Source organism: Cygnus olor, chromosome 1 (genome assembly GCF_009769625.2).
Source record: "Cygnus olor isolate bCygOlo1 chromosome 1, bCygOlo1.pri.v2, whole genome shotgun sequence".
In the NCBI taxonomy this organism is placed as follows: domain Eukaryota; kingdom Metazoa; phylum Chordata; class Aves; order Anseriformes; family Anatidae; genus Cygnus; species Cygnus olor.
Genome location: NC_049169.1, coordinates 93,744,976 through 93,772,200, shown reverse-complemented (window position 1 = coordinate 93,772,200; position 27,225 = coordinate 93,744,976). Strand labels below are relative to the sequence as shown.

The 27,225-nt window shown below is 43.0% G+C and overlaps 1 protein-coding gene across 4 annotated transcripts in view; it reads right to left on the bottom strand.

Annotated features, from left to right (window-relative positions):
* The window catches only part of CMSS1 (cms1 ribosomal small subunit homolog), a 239,978-nt gene that overhangs the window by 33,195 nt on the left and 179,558 nt on the right, over nucleotides 1–27,225 (bottom strand). The window contains exon 2 of one of the 4 annotated variants that reach the window (XM_040545301.1): nucleotides 21,069–21,189. The exons of the other annotated variants lie outside the window; for them this stretch is intronic. Coding sequence (XP_040401235.1) covers nucleotides 21,069–21,114 — 46 coding nt within the window. The 5' untranslated portion in view covers nucleotides 21,115–21,189. The remainder of the gene's footprint in view (nucleotides 1–21,068; nucleotides 21,190–27,225) is intronic. 4 annotated transcript variants of the gene reach the window in all.

Below are 27,225 nucleotides of genomic sequence, written 5' to 3'. Positions count from 1 at the left end.
CAGATGTGCTGAGTGATGTTTTATCCACCTTATTTTGTTTAATATGAGAACATATGGCTTCAGGGTTGCAATACAGGGCTTCTTACAACTAGCACGGTTAAAAAAAAAAAAAAAGAATTTATAGATGAACTTGTGCTCAAATTCCTCCACAGTTCTGAAGAAGTTTCTCAGCTTTAGCCGGAGTATAGACAAGATTAAAGATTATGTTTAATTTAGTCTCCTTTCACAGAATACTTTTACCTAGTCCTCCCTTGCTTCTCCTTTTAAAAGCATATATGGCTGAACAGGTTTCCTCAGCACTGTTTTAAACTGTTGCAACTCTACAGTGAAAAAAAAAAAAAAACAAACCACAAAAAAAACCTGGAGAGAGTACAGCATGGCATACTTGACCGTAAGGAGATCCTAATACACTTTGGGGTCATGGACATCATGATATAGCGGTGTGGAGTCCAATATGAGGAGACTGTTATGTAAAGACACTGTGGAGCCATGGATATAGTGCCGGTGCATGCACACACAACATCACCATATATTCCTCCAAGGCAAACACACAGGAATGGCAACCTGAAGAAATGGGGCAGAAAGGTCCACTTGCCTCAAAAGTCCAAACTCTAACAGGAGAGCACCAAAAAGTTCTTCATAACAGAAACATCAGGCACAAGCCTCAGCAGAAACGTTGGAAGAAGGGTAGATGGGTTCTAGGCTAATAGTAAGCAAAGGGCAAAAGAGGTCACGAAGTCACTGAGGGTTCATCTAAGGCATGGTGACTGGGTAGATTCCCGCACTTAGTTCAGGTCTTTCTTTAACACAACCACTGATTAAACAATATCTCTTACATCAGGCTGAAAAAGTAAAGGATTAGATGGTGGCAAAAGTCTCACCTGCTGAAGGAACTTCTGATTCTGGTTACTCTCAGCTCTGTGTAAGATCAGCTGAACTTCCCTTCCTTCTGATTTTTGTTTGGCAATTTATGCCCTGTTTGAGTGTTAAGTTTATTTGGAGGATGTAATAAACACCATCTGTTTTGCACATAATACCTTTCTAGTGGGTCTACAACTCTTTAGCAAACAATTAGGGCAACATGCCATGGAGCCAACTTGGGCTGTGTGGCATGCAAAAATTCACATTCATCCAGAAGGTTTCCATTGCAAGAACTTAGAGAAGAGGCTCTTACATGAGGGTTACTGAAGCACTGCAAATGTATTCATGAGGTTCACCAGTAAGCAAAAGGCTTCACAGCAAAAAAGCAACTAGTGCTGTCTGAGATTGGCAACAACCTTTTATAAACAGTTAGCACTGAGAGAAAAGAGAAAATAATGCAGCTATCTACATTTTCAAATGGTCAGTTTTTGCCTAAAGTTTCTGCTTAATGAATCCACTTAGTTTTTGTGACACTTTGTGGCACCTGTTCTCTGTTTGTGTGTGGGGAAAAGTTATTTCCCCATCAATGTTACAGGTATTGGGGGCTTAAATAAAGCACCACGGGTGTAAGCGTAGCCTACAAATCCAGCACTCACAAAGAAACCCCCTGGCAGAGGGCAGGAGTGCTGCTGATCCGGTCACTAGTGGAGTCCCCCAGGGCTCAGTACCGGGGCCAGTCCTCTTCAATATCTTTATCGATGATCTGGATGAGGGGATCGAGTGCACCCTCAGTAAGTTTGCAGATGACACCAAGTTAGGTGCATGTGTCGATCTGCTCGAGGGTAGGAAGGCTCTGCAGGAGGATCTGGATAGGCTGGACCGATGGGCTGAGGCCAACTGTATGAAGTTCAACAAGGCCAAGTGCCGGGTCCTGCACCTGGGGTGCAACAACCCCAAGCAGCACTACAGGCTGGGAGATGAGTGGTTGGAAAGCTGCCTGGCAGAGAAGGACCTGGGAGTACTGGTTGATAGTTGGCTGAATATGAGCCAGCAGTGTGCTCAGGTGGCCAAGAAGGCCAACAGCATCCTGGCTTGTATAAGAAGCAGTGTGGCCAGCAGGTCTAGGGAAGTGATTGTCCGCCTGTACTCGGCTCTGGTGAGGCCGCACCTCGAGTACTGTGTTCAGTTTTGGGCCCCTTGCTACAAGAAGGACATGGAGGTGCTCGAGAGAGTCCAGAGAAGGGCGACGAAGCTGGTGAGGGGTCTGGAGAACAAGTCTTACGAGGAGCGGCTGAGGGAGCTGGGGTTGTTCAGCCTGGAGAAGAGGAGGCTCAGGGGTGACCTTATCGCTCTCTACAGGTACCTTAAAGGAGGCTGTAGAGAGGTGGGGGTTGGTCTATTCTCCCACGTGCCTGGTGACAGGACAAGGGGGAATGGGCTAAAGTTGCACCAGGGGAGGTTTAGGTTGGATATTAGGAAGAACTTCTTTACTGAAAGGGTTGTTAGGCATTGGAATGGGCTGCCCAGGGAAGTGGTTGAGTCACCATCCCTGGAGGTCTTTTAGAGACGTTTAGATGTTGAGCTTAGTGATATGGTTTAGTGGAGGACTTGTTAGTGTTAGGTCAGAGGTTGGACTGGGTGATCTTGGAGGTCTCTTCCAACCTAGACGATTCTGTGATTCTGTGATTCTGTGATTGCCAGAGGCAACAGGGGCCAGCTGGTTTTGAAAACAGCAAGGAGGGACATCACACCTTCGTCACAGGAACAGGGCCTAGAAGGAGCAGGGCCACAAACCATTGGGAGGTTTGTTTACGTACAGATGACAATGAGAGCAGTGGAAAATGGCAATGTTGTCATCATGACAGATACAAACCTGGCATTAATGGAAGAAGTTGGAGAGAAGCACACCGGAGTGAAAAAGCCTCATGTTCTAATGTGGCCAGACCTCAGTCTGCCTCTAACCTCTTTCCTGCTGGGGCCAATCCTGCCTCCAGTAGTATCCTCCTCTTCCTTGTCTGTCCCCTATGCTAAAAATGTCCAGCACCAGAATGGGGTGGCTTCATATTGCTAAAGCGGAGACCACCGCAGAAGGGGAAAAAAAAAAAGAAAAGGAAAAAGAAAAGCAAGTACTTTTCCTTCTTTTTCATTTTCTTTTCTTCTCTAGTGCAGGAAAGAAAGGCTGAAACCCTTTCTGTCCACTTAGGAAGCAAAGAAGGCCTCAGACAGGGCTGAAACCCACTTTCCACAGTGGGGGTGGGAGATCATGGCTATAGGTATTGACTGACCTCCTGCCCAAGGTTGTGGAGGAGGAGGAGGAAGAGGCCTGGCTCACAATATATGCTGCCAGTTGGCCAGGCAAAGCTCCAAGGGGACATTCACAAACTGCTGTCACTGGTGCTGTCACCCTCAGCTGACAGGTGTAAGCAGAGCCCGAGCCAGAAGGGTAAATCCAAGCAGCGCCGGGGGGCAAGAAATTCCCACCAGCAGTCTGAGCCTACTGCCGCACACGGTATTTACATGCCTGCTCAGTGGCTTTCTTCTGGTGCCACCGAACAGCAAATGGCACTGGGATTTTCCTCCCTCCTTGCTGTCCCTCAGCCAAGCAAGACTGACGGAAACAAGCCAGGGTTTTGAGGGAAGTCTAGGTGTCCTAGTTAGTTAAATAATTTCAGTCATTCTGCTAAAGAAAAGTTTCCCTCCCCTGAGATCTACTAGTAACAGGGAAGCGGTGGAAATAAGCTTATGCTTGCAACAAGCCATACAGACAAAAGCTTTGTCCAACCTGCTTTCACAAATCTATCTCCCAAAAACAGAGGAAAAAAAAAACAACAATAAAACTTTTCCATAGGGTCCCCTAGTGGATTTTGCTTTCTGTGCACCAGAAAAATAGTGACACCTTGTTGCAGAAAACTGTCTGCTCTGAGGTGACAGACACCCTCAGCAGTTTGCATTTTCCCGCAGTTTACATGGTCTTGGGACTGATGGAAAGGTCTCCCATACCGATATTCACATTTTGGGTTAGAAAATATTACTTTTCACTTAGGCAAATTCACTCCTCTCTACCCAAAGCAGAATAAGGCCTCGCGCTCTTGTCTAAGCAGAATGACCACAGACAAAAGGTCTCTGAAGACCGAGGGGCCAACCTGCTCGCCCAGAACCTCTGGGCACAGGCACAGCTCTGCACGGATTTATGGTGTCAGCAAGTGCCTTAGCCCTGACTTCTGCGACGACTCAGAATTAGCTAAGGTCTGTTGTGCACGGTCTCTGCACTGAAGCAAGAGGGGAAGGGGAGACTGGAGTGGCCTCACCTGACCTCAGAAAGGCAGGACCGGTGCAGTTAAGGACACGGCGGATGCAGCCTGGTTTCCCCTGGTCATGCCCACATCTCTCCTGCAGTCACACCAATACACATACATACACGTACACAGCTGCGCACTGACAAACAACGAAGTTGCAGGGAGTTGAGACCCACTTTCTATCCATTAACAGCAAAACACAGTATGTTAGGCTAAGATGAAGCATCTCCTTTGAAAAATGTAGTTATTTTACATTGACTTCCAGTTTGGCTAGGTGAAGTGGAGAGACTACGACAACTTTACTTCGAATGATGACAAGACTGAAATCAAGCAACTGAAAGTAGTTTACCTGCAATATTATAAAACAGCATGCAGTGGTGTGAAAGTGCATGCATATATCCAGAGCAGCAGTTTATCTATACTAGGAAACATGCTTCCAAAAGTATTTAAAAATAGAGGACATGCAGCTGGTCACTTGCGTGGATTATTTTTTCATTTTCATAGAGCTGGTCCCAACTCCCAGCTTACTGACAGCTACAGATTTGAACTGAAATCAGAGTGCTCCAGCGGGGCCTGTGTTTCTTGCAGTGGTAACAGAGGTACACAGCACACTAGCAGAAAAGGTCTCTCCAGGGAGTTCATCAGGAGCTGGAAGCCTGGGAAAGCACCAGCACAGCAGTGGCTGTGCTTTGCTGGAGCAGTATGTCTAAGAATGGTGTTTGCAAGGCTTTCTGCTGCTCTCTGACACCTGCCAAGGAAGAGGATTTTATGCAATGCTAGACGGTACCAGTACATTTCATTTTAAGATGAATATCGCTAAGTTTAAAACAAGTCCCAGTAAAAATCCCACCTACACAATGCGGCACAGTCATGCAGGAAGAAATAGTTGAAAGTGGTACTACACAGAAGTCTAACACAAATTTCTTATCTTCCATTACACAATACTAAATTCTTTCAACCTCAGCAAATTTACAGTGATCACTAATGGGGCTAAAAAGCCAGAGAAAGAAATCCAACAACACCGAATTCTTACGTCTCAAACACCATAGAGTGAAAATGCATACGCACAGCTGCAAAACCGTAAATCATAATTTTACATAAGATGAAACTTGGACTAAACATAGTCTTGTTAAAATAAATCCTTGGAGGTGAACTTTTCCATTTTTCGCTCATAACTGGCTTTTTATTTTGCCAGTCTTCTCCTCAGGCATTCACTTAAACAGCGCAACAGTGTCCAATCTCTAGAACCCAAATAACATTAAATAATCAGTACTTACAACACAGTTATGTTAGACACAGTACTCGTGCAATTTTCTTAACCACAAGCAAAGGGTGAAAAGAATATAAAATAATCCACAAATAAATGACAAATGTTTTAAGTACTCTCCCTAAAGAGACAATTTAAAAATCATGTGCAAAATATAGTCAAAACCAGGCATTTTACATCGTCTTGTCTGTCTTGAAGACCACTCACTTTAAATAGAAAATGAGCAGCAAGCATTCTTCCTGTTACTCTGTTTTATTCTGTTAATATAACGGTTAGAGATGCCATCCAATATAAACTGATGCATAGCATCATATGGCCACTCACACTACACCCACCTAAAAGAGTGGGAAGACAATAAAAGGAAATCCCACTTGAGAAGAAGACAGGATTAACTTGCTAGCATGCAAGAAAAAGGAAGGGCTGAAATCACACATCAAGACTTGTAAGCTCTAGCACACGTTGTTTTGCAGCGTTTCTCACGCAGCCGAGCCCACAGGCTGCGTGCTCCCCATTGTAAATCCATGCATCGTCCAGCACCAGCCCACCTGGGAGCTGAGGCAGCTCAGGCCGTGGTGGAGTTTCTCGATACAGATAAGTACACGCCGAAAGAGGGAGATGATATGACCTCTCTCAGTCCTTCTGCAACAGGAAATTTGAGACTCCTGAAGGGGGAGAGACAGAGCATTCACTCCCCCTCACACCAACATTCATCCGACCTCCAGCTGTCCGAGGAGGACAACTTGTAGCCTAATTATAGGTTTCTTGATTCTTCCTAGAGATAGTCCCCTCACGTGGGCAAAGAATCTTATGAATCTCATGCATCTTTCAGAGCAGAGATTGTCCTCCATTTTAAACCCTTCTGCTCTATCACAAATATCTGAACCGGATCCCCCACTCAGTTTGCTCCTCCCGAGTGAAACAGAAGAAAGAAATGTGAGTTTGATCAAGAAATGCAGGGTATTGAGTGACCCCTGGAGAAGTCATGGCTAGCTTCTTCTCTATTGTATTCCCCCACAATGTGTCAATAAAAAGAGCTGTTAACACCGAAGGAATTTTTATTGCAAGAAGTGCAAAACTACAGTATGCACTCAGCAGTTTCATATTTTACAATTGTTGAGGATATACTACATGTATTAGTAAATATGCTGTGTTTTCTTTGCACTTTGTGTACACACATAAAATGTGGTGAGAGAAAGGAGTCCTAGAGGATTTATTTGGATGGAAGTCAGGTGCACGTATGTGCATTGTTACATTGAGGAGCTCTGGAGTCAGCATTTCTAGATCTGATAGGGACTGCTCAGTCTTTAGCAAATCACTAAGAGTTCTTCCATCTCAGGTTGTCTTACTGCACAAAAACAAGATAGAGAATTGCCTCTTAACTCAATGGGGTGTTTTGGGGCTTGAATGACATGTAGAGTGCTGTGGGATTCCTACAGAAAGTGCTACGGTAGAATAAAATACTAGTTGTTTATTATACTTCAGACAGAGGACAAAGTCCCTCTGCTAAAAAACAAAAACAAACAAACAAACAAAAACCAACACCAACAACCACCTTGTAAAAGCAGCATTTTTAAAAATACGTTTTAGAGAATCCAAACCAGTTGTATTCAGATCACTAGGATGAAAAACAAACTTGAGGCTCACTCCATCGGAGAGACAAGGCTCAGAGGGATCCCTATTAATCTGGAGTTACAACTCCAAAGACTCTATCTCTGCGTCGATAGCCACATTCAAAGGCTTCTTTGTCATAGCTTTGTTTTTCATTGGCTTCTGGGAGAATGCCCTGACATGAAACAAAGGCATGATAAAGGTTATCCCTATCCAAAGGGTTTCACTACTGTATGCAGCTCAAGGAAAAAATGATGACAGATGATGTAAAGCTGGGGTCAGAATATATGTGGTATGGGAGAGACAGAAGCAGTGCTTTATCTAGGCCCTGAAGGTCTCAGCTCTGGAGACAGTCTCCTAAGGCAGATGTCCTCCAGTATCCTCTACGAATTCACACGCTATGAATTCTTCACTCTAGACCCTGCTGGATAAAGTAGTCTCCTCCTGCTTGATTTACTGCAAAATTACTGATAAGGAAACCGCACTGTAGTGGAACACGACCCTCAGCACAACAGAGATGAGATAGGCAGTGCATCTGCAGAGGGGAGATCACCGTCTTAGCCAAAGTTACAGAAAACAGAAATCGTGAAATAATCCAAGTCTGACAATATGGAAAACAGGATACCCTTCAAATCAGAGACATTTTGTGTCCCACTGTTTTGTCTTTGGCAGCAGAAAGCATGTACACATGCAATTAATACTACCAAACACAGACTGGCATAGCAAGAAAAAAAATATTGTCATGATAATTTTATCTGTTTGCTTATTCTTTTGACTGACTGATCACTTACCTCAGCACTGGGAAGGACTGGAAGGCTGCACCAGGACTGTAATGAAAATAAAGCCCTGGGGAACAATTTTGATTATAATGGAGGTTTCAGCTGACTCCATTTTAATTAATCAGAGTAGTGCAACAGTCTGAATTCCCAGGTACCCCATTTCAACCGGCAGACTACCATGACTTGTTTTAGGGCATATTTTAACATTGTTCTAATAAATTCTTTAACAGTACTTTTAAGTCTCAGAGGTACTCTAATTTCTTCTTTATTTTTGTTATGGAAGCTTTCAACAGGCACTTCAACCACAAAACACTAAAATGATATGCCTGCAAAAATGCCAAACATAGACTCAGAAACCAAATTCCTCTTCAATCCTTACATTAATTAAAAGCACAGTGAATTTTTTGATTACAAAATAAAAAAGTGACTTTGTATTGATAAAACATTTTAATTTAAAATAGATGTCTATAATAAAGACAAGCCACAGTAAAATTTGGTTAAAATACTCAGCACAGACCCAGAATAATAATATTAGATATCATCTGCTATAGGAGAAAGCCGGAAATCGTCAAGGACAACAGAAAAGCAGGATGTTCAGGGTTCAACACACAGCGCAGTGTCTATGTTATCTGCATGATCCAGGCTTAAGTAAGCCAAGGCTTAAGGACTGACAAAACATGTGCAGTCTGAGAAACACAGAGCAAACAAAGAACTCCAAATATGCAAGTTGTGTACTAATACATCATAAGACCCAGCAGAGATGATGTGATTTGTATCTTTAAACTCACAAAGCACATAGTTTTCTCCTCTGCATTCTCCTCTGCATCCTGAATTCACCAGTGGTTTGCTACCGTACGGAAATGAGAATGGTAAATGAATTGTCCAGGACTCGCCCAGGTTGCACTGAGATGCTGCGCTCCCCACCCTCAGTTCAGTGCGACCTGCAGAGGTGCCTGTGTGCTGCCCCAACCTGGCAGCAGCTGTAGAAACTGAATCTTCCTCCAAGAGGGATTAAAAAAAAAAACAAACAACAGAAAAAGTCCCAGACATTACAAAAAGACCAGGGGAAAATGCAAAGGCAGCAACCAAGCAGAGAGATCAAGCTAAATGCAAGAGGAGTGCAGGAGACACCTCCAAAGCGATGGCAGGAGGGGAATGAGGACAACACATGTAGAACCCTGAGCCTCTACACTTTTCCACATCCATCATGGCAAAAATGCCTCACTTTCTACAGAAACAAACCTTTTCCTCTTCTTGATGTGGTGAGCATCACCTGCTTGGTGTGCAGCCCAGGGAACCCTTCCTTTGTCCCTGTATGGGGGCAAGGCAGAGGGGGTGACTTGCTGCTTTGAGGCACAGTCACAGAGCTGTGGTAGAAACAGACCTGCTCCTAGCAGTGCCTACCGCTGCTGAGAGGCACTGAGCCCCTGATTGCTGCACCGCTTGGCCAAACGCAGCCCATCTCTGACAGCTGCCCACTTTTGTTACCTAGATCTTTTGACAAGGCACCATAATTATGGCTCTTCCCTGTAAAAGAAAAGGCTGAGGGGGGGTAAACCAGAAAGCTTCCCATGTTCTCTTACACCAGTGTATTCGTAAAGTTGCCAAAGAAAAAAAAAGAAAAAAAAAGAAAAAAAAAGAAAAAAAAAAAGAAAAAAGAAAAAACACCACCAACAAAAGAAAACAAAATATCAATTTAGATTGGTTTTCAAGGGTGCAAGAGTTCTGCGTAGGGAGAAGAAAAGGGTAGCTCATGTCTGTGTACAAGCAGCAAAGCAAACACCTGATTTAATACAATGGTAATGGCTTCCCTTTGACGATGGAAAAGGTACAGACCTAAACACCTGTCTCTGGCAAGGCATCTATTTCAGCAAGCACTACTTCCCCTTACTTTCTGCTAGCCTAAGAGTACTACAGATAATCTATTTTACAGTTTTCATTGCCACAAATATTACAGGAATAAATTGCTGCAGGAAATAACCACAGAACTGTGTAAAGGCAGTGACATCCTCAACTGCCTGTAAAATTACTCCAGACTGGAAAACAACTGTTCATATTTAGCAGCAATTGTTTGCGAAAGCAACGCTTTGAGAGTTTAGATTGAAAACCTCTAAGAGGAGAAAGCATCAAAGTACTGCCAGAGAATGAGATTTAGGAGCTAACTTTTTGATGTGGAGAGGCAGTTTCTGCACAGATTTGCAAGCCTGAGGCATTTTTTTCCACACTGAGCAACCAACCCAGCAGTTAGTTCAGATTTCAGAAGAGCTCAAGTGATGCATGTAACACCTGCTGTGTGCACTAACACTTCACACTGTTCAAACCAGAAGGAAAAGAGCAGATGCTATTGATCTCCCTGCCTCAGGTTAAGCACCAGGAGTGGGAAATCCCCCACCAGGAACACCAGCACTCCCACAGCGCAGCCTCAAGTGATCTAGAATTTCCCTCCCAATTCTGTATTCTTGACTCACGTCTTGTCTTTTAACTGCATCCAAGGATGAGCACAGGTAAAGAACGCAGCAAGCTTTCCCTGGGGCTGACCCCGAAAGCTACTTCAGAATGGCAAGCCTGGGCAGATGCTAGCCAGGATCTCTGAAGAGAGCCCTAAAGAGCTTGAGCCTGCAAAGCCTCAACACTCCACAGCTCCGAACGCTGCTGGCTGCTTACCAACATCCTCAGCAATATCAAGAGCTGCTAATGTCCCAGCATCTTTCTACATGGCAGTGATTAAGAAAGTGAAGATAAGCAAGCATTGTTTTTACTGCATTTTGTCGTTATTGTTTTAAAACCTAGAGAACCTGTGTGTGTGTTCCTTAAACTTTTCATGCACGTGCTGGGAGCGGAGACTGGGACTTTGAAACAACTGAATCATACCGATGCCTACACCAAGTAGGATGTGCAGGAGTGAGTGGGAAACGTCACGTGCAAGAGTCTTCAGGCTGTCTGCATGCAGCAGGTGCCTGCTGCAGTATCACTGGAAAAAGCCATTCAGCCATTGTGATCATTTTTAAGAGCAAGGAGACTACACACAAAAATACAGGGTGCTGAGGGGGAAAACATCTCAGACAAGGCAAGGCATTTTTTGATAGGATTGTACAGTTTCTGGCCTATTGTAACACCACATAAGAATGGCAGAAATTTTGCAGAGAATAACTTTTTGTCTCTAGCATTTGAGGAAGATGAGGATCATAGCTTCATTGCACAGGCCAGCATCAGCAGGACGGTAACACACAGGGTGCAAGAGAGGAAGGTCCAAAGTCTCCAACCTGTGCTCAACACAGAAAGCATTCAAGAAATCAGACAGCTCTTTTTCTTAACCACCAAATCCAAATTGGGAAGCAGAAGTAACCGTAGAGGATTTTCATCCGAAGAACAGACCCTATTCTGGTCTGTCAGTCAAGACTGCTGTTAGCATGCCCTTCAGGAAGCTCACAGTACCCTCGTATTCTGCTATGCAAGTAGGAAACAAAGTTCCTTCTGCTGCAGTCCTGTGTTGAATTATGGGGTCGTTTTTCAAGGAGAGTTTTTAAGTGAACAGCGCTATGATTTGGACATGATCAGAGGTCTGCAGATCTGTCTGCTGCTTTCAACACAGTCAGCTACAAGGTGCGAGCAACTTGCCCGCAGAACCAAACAGGAGCCAGTGTGAGTCCATCTCAGATGGTTCATCTCATTCCTACCAGGAGGCCCAAAGCAGGCAGCTGCTCCTCCTCACTGGGAGTGCTTGCAATGGCATCCCAGCAGATTAGGCTCTGTTCCCCATGAAGCTATACATTATTAATCTTATCTGAAGCAGACAGTGCTGACGCCCAGCTTCCTCAGTGTCTGGAAGAACACCAGCTGTCTCAAACTCAGCCCAAGGAAATGCACAGAACGTGCGCGAGTATCAAGAGGAAATGTATCCTAAAGCTTTGCAGGATTCAGAATCCCTCCCCTCTTTTTTTTCCTACATGTTACCAAATCAACTGCCTGGGATTTATACCCCACTCTGTGTCTCTGCATCCCCAGGTGTAAGAATACTTTTTTGTATTTTCCAGTTACGAGACACCTGTCCTACTTCCTCTCAGACAACGACCTGTCCCTCCTGGCCCATCCATTTGATTTTGAGCATGGGTTACTGCAAGATTGGTTTTATCAGACCAACAGAAGAAGATGTCCAGATTATGCAGCTGGTGGAAGATACAGCAGCACCCCTCCCAAAGCCCAGATATGGGCACTGTAAAGAAAATTACTGTACACAAAATAATTCCTTAGCTTTTACCTTGTAGAAATCCTTCAAGGACTTGGTTCTAGGACTCAGTAATCTCCATGGTCCTTTTTTTTTCATCAGCCTTGAGCATTACAACTAACAAACACTACACGGTTCTTAGCATTGTGAATAAAAAGTTCATTTCCACTGAAGGGCAACCAAGTTGAGGAAGGACTTTTTACCTCAAACTTAGTAAATTGTCTATAAGGGGTACTGAATAACACTCATAGACGTTCATGGTCATAAACCGTTGGATGGCAAATTACCCCAAAAACAGGAAAAAAATGAATCTTTACCGACTTACAGACCTTTCAAAGTCTCTAACAATCTCAAATAACCTTTAACAGTTATGTAGATACAGCACAGATTAGTGCAATACAAATACATGGCTTGGCAGGTAGATTAAGGCCTTTAAAAATCGAAGAACACTAAGCACCATAGCTAATTTTGTACCAGATACTTGTTTCTTGGACCCATTTTTAATTTCAGGATGCAGTCCAGCAGTGAGTTGGTTTATGAACATTCAAACCAAGATACACATGCACAACCCACCCTCCCAAGAAAGACAGAGATCTCTGTTGTGGCACCATTACACACAAGGAAGAGCTATTTTTAAATAAAAACCATCCACTACAGGGTAATAAAATGATTTCCAAGAAGTTTTTGATCCCCTAAACTAGGGACCAAGACTTTGCTAGCAAGTCGGAAAGTGTTCTACAATTTGACATGTTACCGCCGAGTCGAGGAAAGATAAGTCAAGCAACCTGAATGGCTACCACGCACTCATTTTTACAGCAGAAATTGACACAACACGTTCACATCTAATGAAACCACACTATTCATTATTCTGGAAAATACACTAATTCTACTCACCATTTCCCACAGGTTTACAGCACTAAGAAATCTAGATTTGTGTCATTAACCTCTAGAACTAATGACTGACTACCAGTAAGAGTGCAGTAGGTGGTGATGAAAACAACAGAAATGCCCCATAATACGGGTGTTATTCCCTTTGTGTCAGGAGGCACTGTGTGGTAAGTGAATATTAAGTTCAAAGACACAGCTCGTTTTACGCGGCTGGCCTCTCCTATGAAAGCTGAATTTGGAGCATGTTGGTGTAGCAACATGCTCCCAAGACTTTTTCTGATCAGTAACTATAATGAAACACTATGGCTGAATAGTACTATCCTCACCCACTTCCATCATCAAAACAAGATGACATCATTACTTTTATTTTCTAAAGCTCATTTTTGGCAAAGGCAGTCATGTGTTCCCCTAGGTACTGTTTAGAAAGCTAGATTAGTAGATTAATCCATTTGTCTCCCCAAGAGTTGTGCTTTTTACATTGTCATATTTACCACATAGCTTCGGGCATGGCAGATAAAGACTGTCTTAAATTTGTGCTTGCCTCAGATCTGTCTGACAGGGCTCCTTGTGCCTCTGGAAGCAGGCTGACGGTTTAGTAGCATGAAGTCCTGGGTTTAATCCTGGTATAAAGCATTTGAAAAAAATAAACTTTTCCAAGTAGAAGACTGAAAAATATTACACTTCCATACTCAAATTCCACAAGGCAAATCTACTTATCCCAAAGATAAACCTTTACATGTATATTTATCTGGCAAGTACATATGATGGTGTTTAACTAGACCTGTTTATCATTGCAGCAAAGGAGGCCTAGATAAACACATATAACGGATCAGTTTAGCTAAAGCCCGTAGGCTTCCCACATTCTGAGGGTCTGACCCTCAGAGTCATTGTGTATTTCTATTAAGACACATCCACTAAGCTTTCATCACAAGGCAATGACTAAATTTCCTCCACTACCTGACCTGCAATTAATTGGTGGTGTTAAGAGCCTAACGTCTCACATACCTGCGTACAGCAATGGAGCCAAAATCTGCCTATATATGTAGGACAAAACAATTTAAATATACAACAAATAGAGAAAATTTGATTTTAATTACACTGGACACAGTATTTGTCCAAGCAAATGCACAAGGGGAATATGTTACAAACAAAGCAAACAAAAAAATCCAGAAAAATTGGCATGTCAAAAGAGAATTATGGTCACGTCTCTCATGGTAGAAAGGTTGATAAAAAGAGTTCAGAATTGCTGCCAAGGTTTTTGTCATCCTGAATTTGTATTGGCTGTTCAGACACTGGTCACAAGATGTATAGAATAACACAACATTTAGTTTCGTACAGAACTGTTACTGCATGTAAAACTAAACAAGTTTGTTTTTTCTGTTGTTTTGTTTTGTTAAAACCAACCACCATTCAGCACGTTTGGTAGAATACACATCTTCCAGGAGTCTTTTAATCAACCATAGCAATTTGTAAACCCATTTCAAAAATAAATATTTAGAGGTCATGTAAGCAATGAACTCAAAGAATGGCTTACATCCAGGCATTGTGTAGACTGAATGATGTGATCCTCCAGACATCTTTCTGCCCATGTGGTGCCATCAAAGAATTTTATTTTTTTAAACATGACCAAAATTAAGGAAAGACAGAGATGTGAGGAACTAACTGTAAATGAAATGGGGTCATGCGAGAGGGGTCAAATCCCCTACTCAACCGTGAGCCAGCAGAAAGGAGGGAATGAGATAAGACAAAAGGTTGGAGCAACAATGGTGGCCAGATCTCTTCTTGGAAAGAGCTTAAGAACTGAATTAAAACAAAAGCCAACCCTCACACTTCTCCTCAGACATCTGCTACTCTCTGCCCTCTTTTCTCCTCACTAGTCTGGAGAAGACTTTTACCAGACAGATGTTTTTTAATTGCCCACCTGGACATCGAGGTGCTCAAGGAAGGAGCTGAGGGCAGCTGGCAAAATACACAGTTCCACCAAACATCCTTCCTTGATCCAAGAACTTTCTGGGGGTCAAGGAAATGGGGGAAAAAAAGAAACAACACCTCACCATTGAGAAATGATTTCCCACCTCAGCCTAGAGAGCAACTCTTTAAGAAGTGCCATCGCTCCTTCAGTTCAGTAACAGTACAAGGGATTCCTTCTGACTTTGGAGGCCATGCAGAAGGCCGCCTTCTACTACCTCGCCACCAACCATGCCAGGTCTCTGCACCAATTTGCTGCAATATACTTCGTTGCGCTACTCTGCTAAATTAGTTGCAGATGCTTCCGTAGTAAATCTTTCCTCAGCTGTGCACTTCAGAAAAATGAACTGGAAAACTCTGCTTCATAGGCTCCATGTCAGCCACAAAAAAACTGCATGAAACCATGAAGTCAAACACAAAGCCCCCTGGGGGATTCTGGAGCACTACTGTCACATCCTGATTTTCAAATTTCATCCACTCAGCTGAAAGGATGTTTAAAACCAACATTTCTGGGGACAAAGAAAATCTCATTTCATTCTTCTCTCATTATTGAAGTGTGGCTGAACCCTTCTATTCTCAGAACTGCCAAAAATAAATAAATGCTGCTACATGTAGGGAACTTTCAGCCTCAGAAGTGTAATTTCTCACAAGAACTTCTGAGCAACTGAAGATGTGGGAAAGGACATTATTACTTGCTCTCAGCTAGAGCAGTTGCTAATATGAATATATGGGCCTCTTTAAAGTCCGCTTGCACAAATGGTTAGCCTTTCAGTAAACAGCAGAGTAATTTATCACCAGACCCCACACCTCCCTCCTTAGAAATGCCATACACCTGAATACCATTTGTGAAAGCAGACCCCAGCTCAAGGCGAACATCATCTCGTGCCCTGCTGTAGATGTGAGCTCTGCTCCAGCACCCGAGGTGCAGCTCCTTAACAGGGGGACAGGGGCCTTCGTGCTGGAGTTCTGCCCGTCTCTGGGAAATGCCACCACACTGCCACTCCTGGCTCTCGCCTCCTTTCTCAGGTTTACCTCTATGGCTGAAAAGTTTATTTGGCATTCTAGCTCATCTATACCATCAGTTCAAATTTAAAGCATTAAAAACTTGCCAGTTAACTTTGGGTTTGAGGTCGAGATTGAGAAAGCTCACAAAACCCAGGACGCTCAAGCTACAGCTTAAAGCTACAAATTACAGCCCTTCTCCCAGCACCTTCTTGTCCTCTTCGGACAAGAGGAAATGGCCTCAAGTTGTGCCAGCGGAGGTTTAGGTTGGATATTAGGAGAAATTTCTTCACTGAAAGAGTCATGAGGCATTGGAACAGGCTGCCCAGGGAAGTGGTTGAGTCACCATCCCTGGAGGTATTCAAAAGACGTGTAGATGTGGTGCTTAGGGACATGGTTCAGTGGTGGACTTGGCAGTGCTAGTTTAACAGTTGGACTTCATGATCTTAGAGGTCTTTTCCACCCTAAATGATTCTGTGATTCTGTATTTACAATAATAAATAAATAAATAAAAGAAATTTATCAGAAAAAACATATATAAAAGTAGAGTGAGTTTTCAGAGGACAGCCATAATCTATGCAAACAGGTATGCTACAGCATAGGATGGTGAGATGATTTCCCTCAAATGTTACATGAAGTTGATGGCAAAGCCAGGAACAGAATGCAAATCTTGTTTATGTGGTACAACATCAATAAACCCATGTGTGGCTTTTCTGCTTATTTACTGTACGTGTCTCTAAGTCTACTTACTTTTCACATACTGATTATGCAAGACTGAGGTATGCTTTTCCCACACTTGGAAGTGTGACATGTAACTGCTTGTTGTTATCACGGTGTGAATTACCACAAGAGTGGGAACCGTACCTCTGAACAGCCTGACTTTGTTCAGCTACAATCCTAAGCCTTTATGCTTGCAGCTAGAGTATGTCACTTATGAACGCCTTGTGGCCAAATAAGACAAATTCCACCCCCCCCTTACTACTCTCCAAGTGCCCATGGCACCGAACCCCTCAACATAAATTTTTGTGTGATGTTAGACGCACAGAAACGAACAGCCATCCAGCAACCCCTGTAGCAGCACACAGTTAGGGGATCTCAAACAGGCCAGGAAAGACAAGCCACCGCTGTACTACCCCCTGCTTTGCATGTGGAAGATTCCTGTTTCTCAGGACATCGTAAAAAAGAAAAAAAAACACACTAAAAAAACCTTGTCCCACACAGAGCCCAGTCAGCACAATACGGTTCCCACTGCCCTCCCCATTTGCTTTGCTTTGTAGGGAAACGGGGCTTGTATGACCACTGTATCTGCCTGTATGTATATGTCAGTGTGCTGATCCCAGAATTTTAGTTTAGACCTACAGTCATATTACAACGACATTTGACAAAAGGACAGAGAAAGCAAACTCTTGCAAGTTCTTACAAGTTTATGAAAATTATCAGGGAGGCGATGCTGTAATTCTCCTGGCTGAAGGAGTGGCAGGCACATGAGGTCCCAGAGAGCATGGAGAATCCCAACAAATTCCTCAGCCATGGGAGAAGTTTCAGCTGCGGCTCACAATCAACCACTGGACACAAATTTATAGGAAAGTAGGCATGGTCAGCCCCACTGTTCAGAAAACTACTTGTCTGGCTAGGCAGTCATTGGAAGACGTAGTTATGCGAATGATTTATTCTATTTTTTCCTCTAAGAAATCTTTCCCAGCACTGAAGAAGGAGGGAGCAAAATGGTGGATAACAAACACATTCACTAGCACAAGAAGTACCTTTATAAAAGCAGATTTTGTGTTTTCTAATTTAAGAAGAAAAAAGCCAGTGACAGGGTGTGGCAAGAGATCCTGTTAGTTTCTAAGCTAGTTATTTTCACATGTGTTGCATGTATATACTTTCAAAACACAGAAATGTGTAACTTCCGGAAGGAACACCGAGGCCGAGCTGACATACATGTTTGGGGATAGGGAGCTTATCGTCTTAAGGTCTGCACATGAGAGCAGAGAGATCTACTGCAAATGTCTTGATCACCAGCACTGGCTGTAGCTGTTTAAGGGGAGAAGCGGCAGACTGACCCCATTATCACCCCCATCCAAGATCTGTCCCTTAGTCGCCCTTGCCCTTTGCAGCCCCAATGAACCAACCTGGCAATGCCCCATGACTCGTGCTGTTTACCCCTAACCTTGCTCCTGACAATCCAAGGCAGTCACAGAGGAAACACAAGGCACTGACCTGGCAAATCTGCAGGCACTTGTGGGAAGCAGGCGGTGACCTTTTTCAGCCAGCAAAACTACTGCAGAAAGACAGTGCTTGAGCAAACCTTAACACATAATTGAAAACTTCCCCACTGGCACAATAATGAAAGGGAAGTCTATTTTCCACCAGCAGTTTACTGTTCGAGGATGTAACCTGAGTACAAAAGGATGTATGAACTTCAGCTTCCGGGCTGGAAGAATCATGACAGAACCACAGCACACACGCTCATTTGTCCCGTCAGGAGTTCACTCAGACTTGACCATGCACGTGCCAGGTTGTCCTCCACAGCAGCACTTCTGTGAGAGTCAGGTATTTAACAACGTTGACAGCATTTGGGACACAGGCAGCACAAAACAGAGGATGGGAGGCTCAGACACACTGAGGGCTGTGAGGCACTGGCACAGGCTGCCCGGAGAAGCTGTGGATGCCCCATCCCTGGAGGTGCTCAAGGCCAGGCTGGATGGGGCTTTGGGCAGCCTGGGCTGGTGGGAGGTGTCCCTGCCCATGGCAGGGGGTTGGAACTGGATGGTCTGTAACGTCCCTTCCAACACAAACCATTCTGTGATTCTGTGACACATCGCTGTGCTGCGCAGAAGGTCTCAGTGGTTAGTGAGAACAGTCTTGCCATGCTTTCTCTTGAACCTTTGCCCTCCAAGAATCTGAACAGACAGTATGGCAGGAGAGCTGCGGGCTCCGTGCAGCACCTTCCACATAGAACTCTCTCAACTCTGACAGGCTTGGGGCTGTGACTATGTCCCTGGGGAGCCTGTTCCAGTGTGCAACAACCCTCTCAGTGAAGAACCGCAGCTCCCACATGCCTCTCCTGCATCAAGTCTTGATACCTAATACCACTGCCCCTTTTCCATGCCCATACAGCTTCCTTTAACTACCCCCTGTAAAACCATGAATACTATTTTTCACAAGTAGAAATTACCCACATTGACGTAATTCTTATATCACTTTAATAATAATAAAAAAAAGCTTGCAGTCTCTTGCCAGCAATAAAAGATGTCAACATCACCAAAAAGCGATCTAGCTATTATCAATGTAAGCGATAGCACTAAAAATATCTTTGTACTCCAACCCTCCATTACTCAATCTCTATCTATAAATACTTTAATGGGATTTATTCCATTTATTTTCAAGTTTCCCAGGTGATGACATGACAGACCTTCAACCTGGTCTTGCGCAACAAGCATAGGAGAGGTCAGAGAATTGGCAATAACAAACTGTTTGAGAGCCAGCAACAGCAAGAGGGAGTTCAGATACTTGATGACAATGCACTAACACAAATATATGTTTCCCTCCACAAGGACTCCAGCATTAAAAAAAAAAAAAAGAAAAAAGTTTTAGGAGGAGATCCTTCACGCCATTATCTCCTAGACTGTTTGATCTGGTTACCTAACTACAGTCTGAATGACTGGCATTTATCTGCAACTAACCTGCGAGAAGGACAAAGATCTCGTGTATCAAGTCTGCAGGATGGACCACAATACAACAATTCCTACATCTCTGAAATTTGTAATAAACAATCTGGCAAAGACCTCAGTTAAACGTTTTTGCCCTGTTCTTCACATGCAATTGCACTCCCCAAATCGACAGCCATTTCTCTATTTTAGGATTTCGGGATGAATCATCCCATCTCCTGTTGTACAAGGCTTTGAGCATGCTTGCCACTGCCAGCATGCCCACTGTGTGCCTCCTCTGTTGCATGCCATGTGCCAACTGCTCAAGTGAAGCTCTTCTGGTGGGGCTGGGTCATGACACTGGCAGTGAACTTGTGCTCCAGGGGGAATGCATAGCAAGCCAAATCCCTGATGTGAGAAGTGGGCCAGAAAGATGGGGATGGGAGAATGCTTCTCCCCAGTACTAATGAGAATTTGAAAAGGCTTGACTTTGGCATAGAGAAATGAAACGGCTCTTTTTTTCTTTTCTTAATATACTCCTCTGTTCACACACTACTGCACAGCAACGTGACAATCCTTCGTGGGAAGCTCAACAAAACACTTCAACTTCTCTTTGCCAGGGACAGCTTGGTTAGGTTACCAGAACACAGGAATCTACATGGAAGAAAAAAGCAGCAAAATGTTTATAAAACATCCACTTAAATCCAAGCTGGTGCTCCGTGCTCAGTAACACCTTGCGTAGCTGCTCCTGTCAGTGAAGCAACAGAAGTGTTCTAAGGGCCTGTTCTTCAGCCATGCTCTAAAATCCCCCAGTATTAAGCAAGCCTGCCCGTCAGCCACCTTGTTCTGCTTGCAAGCAAACCCAGCTCAAGTAACCTGAGTAGACATTAGCAACTCAACACTCACCGCAGTTTCATGTCGTGGTCTGACCAAGCGGCACAAGCACTTAACCACAACCTTTAACAACAGCAACGCTACGCATACTAATCCCTCACTGATATTTCATGTCAGCTCCCAACATGAATCAGCACAGACAGCGATGGATTTGGCTTAACAAGCCGAGTCAATTGTGCTTGCACTTTTTTGGAGCAAGGGAGCTTATCGTTCCTAGCGAAATCACAGAAGGATGCTGACTGCAGCCTGCCAACCTCCTCCCAGTGCTGCCTTGCCAAGGCTAACGCGCAGCCGGGCCGTTGCCGCTAGGGCTGCCCGAAAGGCTTGGACATTCCCTTCGGGGAAAAACACCTCAGGAGTTGATGTCATTTACACGTTACCTGACTCTGATGAGCAAACTTGCCCGCGGCCAAGCACAACACAACAGTGACACTTTGAAAGAAGTGTTCAGGACATGTTTTTCATTACCACAGTCAGCCCAAACACTCCACGGCCTCCACCTTATCCCACTGTGCCACAGCCATTAACAAGCTGAAGGGATAGTGACACATGGATGACGAAAACATTCCACCAGCAGGCTGGACTACACTGAAAATCTTGTGGGAATGTCAAGTTAGATATTTTCCATACCCTGAAGTGCTTTCTTGTGGCACATTAGACTTTCCAATCCTTTCATTTTTTTTCTTTAATTAACTACTGTGCTCAAGCTTCCTGGGGCTTCTTTTTTGCAGCAAGGCAGAACTTCAGAAGTCTAGAAAAATAAAAAAGCAATAACTCTTCAAATATTTTTCCCACCAAAAAGAAAGCATTTTTCCTCATATCCTCTGATTGTTTCCCCCTGTATCTTCCATGTTCTAAAACACTGACAGCATAAACAGACAGCCTAACTAATCAGAACCTCAGTCACAACAACCACAAAGAACTCAGAACATTAAATGCTGATGCCACAGGTTTCTAACACCAGCTCTGCTTGGAAGAACTGCTGTATTCTTGCATGATCAAACCTTAATACAGCGTCAAATTTCTCAGATATCCAGTGGGTGAGAGGAATGAAATATAAGCTCAGAGATCTCAGGTCCAGGGCGAGGTGAAGTCCTGAGGCAGTGTGGCATAGCAATGTGTGCAGCCAAGAGGGCAGAGGAAAATAATTCATTTGACTTCTCCATCCAGAAAGGCTTTGAGAGGTATCCACAGCTGCTGGCTTAACAGAAGGAGCTGTGGATGACATCTATCCAAAGCAAGGCTCCTACTCACTCATCTAGAATAGAAGCAAAAGTCTTTTAACCACCTCATTTGAAAGCAAAATTATTGGAGGATGACTGTTCTTGTTGGGCATGCCAATAAACTGATAGATATGCCAGCACTTACGGACTTGGCTATCTCTAGGCAGGACATTGCACAGTGTCACTTCTAAAACAAGGTCAGTTATTTCCTTCCAACTGGTATGTGAAAGCTGCCAATAGCAATAACAAAAGTATTCAAGAAGGAAAAAAGAAGCACAAACATGGGGATTAGCTGGAAATTTAGACAGTAATTTTTTATTACTATTACTATGTTTAATTGCAAACAGAGTCAGAACACATTCTCTTAGTGACAATGTAATTTAAGCAGTCTATTATTCAGTATTATGTCAAACCAACAGACTGCAAAACCTTAACCTCCATCTCAGGTTCATTCTCCTATCCCACCCCCAATATACTTGTTCCAAAAAACCACTATATTTAATCCCTGAGCGTATAAAACAGATAACATAAATGCTATTGTACTCAACTCTAGGGAATTTTACAGTACTCTTGAAATGTCTACGGAAACTCCTGCTGGGATAATATTTAAGACTCTAGTCCCCAAAGCAACATTTCTCAAATGACCTCAAGCCTAAAGTTACCTAAGTTGCATCAAAGCTGCTCAGACATGTTGTTGCTGGCATCAGCTCAAGTTCTTTTAAAACATAGTCGAGATGTGCAATAAATAGAGAACAATGAAGTCAGCACATGTGAAAGAATTTAAAAAGTTGCCTATCAGAAAAAGCAAAGCAGAGTTTGCATGTAAATGTGAGCAATAATTTTAAAGGGTGGCTGAGTGCCCTGCTCACTTGCAACCTGCTCAGCCGTTACGCTCTTCTAAGTATTGCATGTCCTACCCTTTAGCTGTGTTAAGATGCTACTGATCCAGATACCAAGATGCATGTTAATACGCAACCTGCCAGAGGTGTTTGAAATTCCATCTGATCCTCATCAAAGAACAAAATTCCTTGCCCTTATTACAGTGTGTAAAAAGTTACCAAATGCCCCAGAGCAGGATGGCTACCTCCCTTGAACACCGTCTTCCCCACATCATAATACCATCAGCTTCAGGTGAACTATATGGGTTCCCCATGCTATCTTCATCTTTCAATAGTGGCTTTGAACCAAGAATTTTACTATTGAAGAACAAGTACGGAAGGGCTGAATCCCAAGATAAGTAAGCAGCAGGGCTGACCTCATAAGCTGTTCCCTAGGGCATACCATTGGGATTGCATTAGGTTCCTGGAAATATATGAAAAACAGACATTGAGGTTTTACCATTCATAGGCAGGAAGTAAACAATGTTTAGCAGGAATTAAATGCACTTATTAGTCAAAGAAATTTAATACACATACAGAGCAGGCTGGGGTTAAAGTGATACTCAGATCCAATATGGGAACGCAGCAGGAGCAGGAGCAAAATCCACTTGTGTAGCTTACGCACATGTGCACACTTGTGAACATTTATAGAAAACTACAGGCACAGCTAACCAACGTTGAAGAAACATGGGCACTACATTAGAAAAATAAGAATTACAGAAGCACTTAGTGTTGTTCAAACCCACTCCCAGAGAATTTAGCAGGAAAAAAATATCACCAAACCTTCAAAACAAACAATCCACTTCAGTGGGAAGAAAATCAAGCTAGCGATGAGTACTTCTGAATACCCTCTCATCCTAGTAAATGCTTTGCAGAGAACAAGCCATGTGAGCCATGAAGCATTTCATCTTTTGTCTGCTTTGAGGTCACATGCTGATGAGCCTCACCCCTGAGCTTCCCCCTTGACACATGGAAGAAATCTACTGTAATATATTTGAAGTATGACCTTTAATCATTCTCTAATACTGAAGATTATCCTTCTGTTCTAATTTGCCATAGACTTTCAAGGGAAATTCACTGTATAATGAAAAGTTTCAGAAACACCAACAATACAGAAGTGCCTAGAATTTACTGCCTATCACTGCAGGAAGCCACAATCCTATACTGAAATTTCTTCAGATTTTTTTTCCTGTTGTGACGACCCCAAGGGCAAGTACTCTGAACCTTAAAACAAAGGCACCTCACCTGCCTAAGCTGTAGCATTAGGGCCCATAGTTGGAGGTGTTAGACACAGTCCTTATTTTGCATACTCCACTATAAGCTCACGTGGACCACACTAATGGTACGTATCAGAGACAATATGGGTCTTGCATTGGGCCTCTGCTATCTAGATTGCTGGAAAACCCCACTAATTTCACACTAACTAGCACTAAATTAATGGATCACCACTTGTATTTTAGGCTACCCTCTCAGGCTTAAAATGAAGTAAAATCAGAACAACGATACTGAACCAGCAGAACATCTGAGTGAATATGCCAACAGAAAATATTGTATTGGTCTTTTTATTCCTCTGTTTGGTTTAAGAAAGTTTAGACGTTTAGATTATCCCCCCTCTAGTTTTTTTTCCCCAGTAAGCTGCAGCTGAGGAAGACCGAAGTACTCAATACTTTGAGCTCAACATTGCTGTGTTTTTTCCCCCTTAGAGATAAATGAACTACTAAGAAAGAAATCATCTTAAAAGTACAATACTCATTTTCTTCTAGTATCTTACACCAGAAGAACTCAAAAGCTGCATGCACTTTTTAATGCACTTATCAACCACAAATCTGGAAAACTGGACTTGCAACTACTGAGTCTTTCACAAGAGGTATCAGCTCTTGGTGAAACAACCTCTTTTTGTTTGTTTGTTTTCAGGAACCAAAAGAAATAGCTTTTGGGACCCAGAAAGAGAAAGAAAATCAGCTTTTAATCAGTCCCACCTCATGCAGCCAAAGTCTCACCTCCGGCTAATAAGGAAAAAATGCTCTTGATGTAGCCACATTGCACTACACTGGGATCTGGGTGTTATTCTGGTGCATGGACTGCTTGATTCACAAAAACCTGAAATTCTATGAAAAAGCTGATGGGTCAAACATTTTCATGTGTCACATACACCACCAGGGCACTGAGAACCTCTCAGCTCTGAGTGCAAACAGTACAGAACAGAAAGTATCCACATTAGGATTTGCAAGAGAACAGACAACCAGTCCCAATGCGTCCCAAGGCCGATCTGTTGTTCCATCACCCTGGCTTTATAATCCTAAATAGAATTGAAATAAACCCAGCTCAAAGCAAGGTTCTGAAAATTCAGCATACTAAAAAGTTGTTCTAATGTCCTAAGAGGCGCATATAAAACATGAAAACAAATATTAGCAATTAGGTTTTAGGGATTGTGATCTCACACATGAAAAAAAACATTTTTAACCGAAGTCAATGGAATATATCCATTGACATGAAAACACAACATGGCACTCAAAAAAATACCGTAAATCTTAAAATCCCCAGATACAACCTCTGTGGCCAGTGTCTATATTAGCCACATGTGCATTATCCTGAAAGGAGGTTTCAATTATTTTATAGTGAGATAATGTTCCCTTGGACTATCTTAAAGTCTTAGTAGCACATAACAATTAAATTTCATTCTTTAGAAGACAATAGCAAACATCTGCAACTTTGAATCTATTCAAGAACTAGCAATTTTCCCATTTTCTTCCTGAGAAGGGTGACATCTCTCTGACTTTTCCACAATACCATAAAGCTACTGACAAGCTACATACAAGAATTTGAGGGGGAAGCAGGGGGAAGTCTTCTCTGACACCAAGTCCAAGCTGGAAGTTTTGCACTTTGCCAGTTGCAAGAAAATTGGGAAACAAAACACTTCATTTGTAATAAAGTATCAGCTAACACCCTTAGCAGAAGGAAACCCAGACCTCACCAGCCAAATCTGACTTTCACTCTGTGAACTAAAATATATTTGCAGAGGTTTGTTAATATGGTTGACCTCAAAATTTGGAACTTTCTTCCTTCCAGATGCAAAATAGCTCAAGATTCTGCGTTTTCAGGGATGGATCCAAAGGCCCCTCTACCGTCTAGTCCCTACTGAATTTAATCACCAAGCATTAGCGAATACAGCCAATTCTAGAAACTAAGGAACCAGTTATCCCCACTTTTGGATATAAAACTGAGCAGTTAGTCTCTTCTGTGTTTTCTATGATATACTTTACAGTACTGCTATGCAAGCTTTAGCACATTGCATGATGCCAACACTGACCTTTCCCAGCAAAGCTCTCCTCTGTTTGATCCTAATAATTAGAGGAAAGAAAATAGGACAATTATCAGGACAGAGATCAAATTTAGGTTCTTCTTTCCTCATCTCCACTTTTAAGATGATGTTAAAAACCACAAAAAGGTATGAGACTACACATATTTAGTAATGAAGAGAAGCACAGAAAAGGTACCATGAAGGTGGCTATAAAAGACTACCTAAAGCTTGTTTCACCAGAGGAGAAACTGACATATATATTAGCCAGCAACAGCACTACAAGTCAAGCTGAATGCTCACAGCTAATCCAAACTGCAATTTGATTTGTCTGTGCTAGAAACTGAAGAAAAAATATTTCAGGTTGCTGGGTTGTGGGCTGTTTCTTTTTTTTTTTTTTTAAAAAAAAAGTTACTGTCCAGTAACTAAGGATTGCTTGGATGACATCATTGTAATGTTTACCATGCCATGACTGTGTGTAGGAACACTCAGGCAAGCCACATTCCTTTCAGGACTTCCAGCACCAGCAGCAGTGTCCTCAGACCTTCTTCCCTATGGGCATGTGATTAAAAGAATCGGTGGATCACACCAGTTTCTTTAAAATGTATAATTATCTAATTTTCCTAGCAAAACCCCAGGGCAAACAGACAGGAAGGTTAGCTGTGTTTGCGCATAAAGAAAATAGACTCAATTTACTGGAGAATGATGTTCTCTTTCTCCTCTAAATGATGGTTCACGTGCATGGTACCGTTAGTATGTCCTTCCCCTGCCTACCTCACCTGAAATAGGGTCTCTGAAAGTCCAGCAGCACAGTGATCACTGAGCCCTTTTGCAGCAAAACCCAAATCCCACCTGATGTCCTTTACAACAGTACTTAGCAGAGATGCACACCTTGTTAGCAGCTCTGCAGACCTTGGGACAGGGAATATTCATTTAGAGAAGCTAATGGAGGTTACTTGCATTTACGGAAGGAAAGAACCCCAGTCCCCACTAGCAGCTCTAGCACACTAATATCAATGTACAAATCACAATCTGCCACACAATGGAACCACCTCCAAGTGGAGCCAGTGGTATAGAAGAGCCTTTTTAACACAGAAATGCAGAGCAATGCATTCTCCTACAGCTTAAACTCATTGTGGGTGGTTGGAAAAAGCATACTTTCTACCAGCAATATGGACAATCTTCAGGCAAGGATGTTAGCGCCTGAGAAGAGGGGAGTGGAGCGAAAGAAACCAGCTTCATTCAAGGCAGTTAGTCAGTCCAGGAGAAATGCTACATCTGGGAAAATGGCTGTGTAATGGGGACACAGCACTGAGCAGGTCAGCCTCAACCTCTTCAGATTTCCTTTTTTTAGCAGAAATCATGCCCCCCCCCCCCAAAAAAAAAAA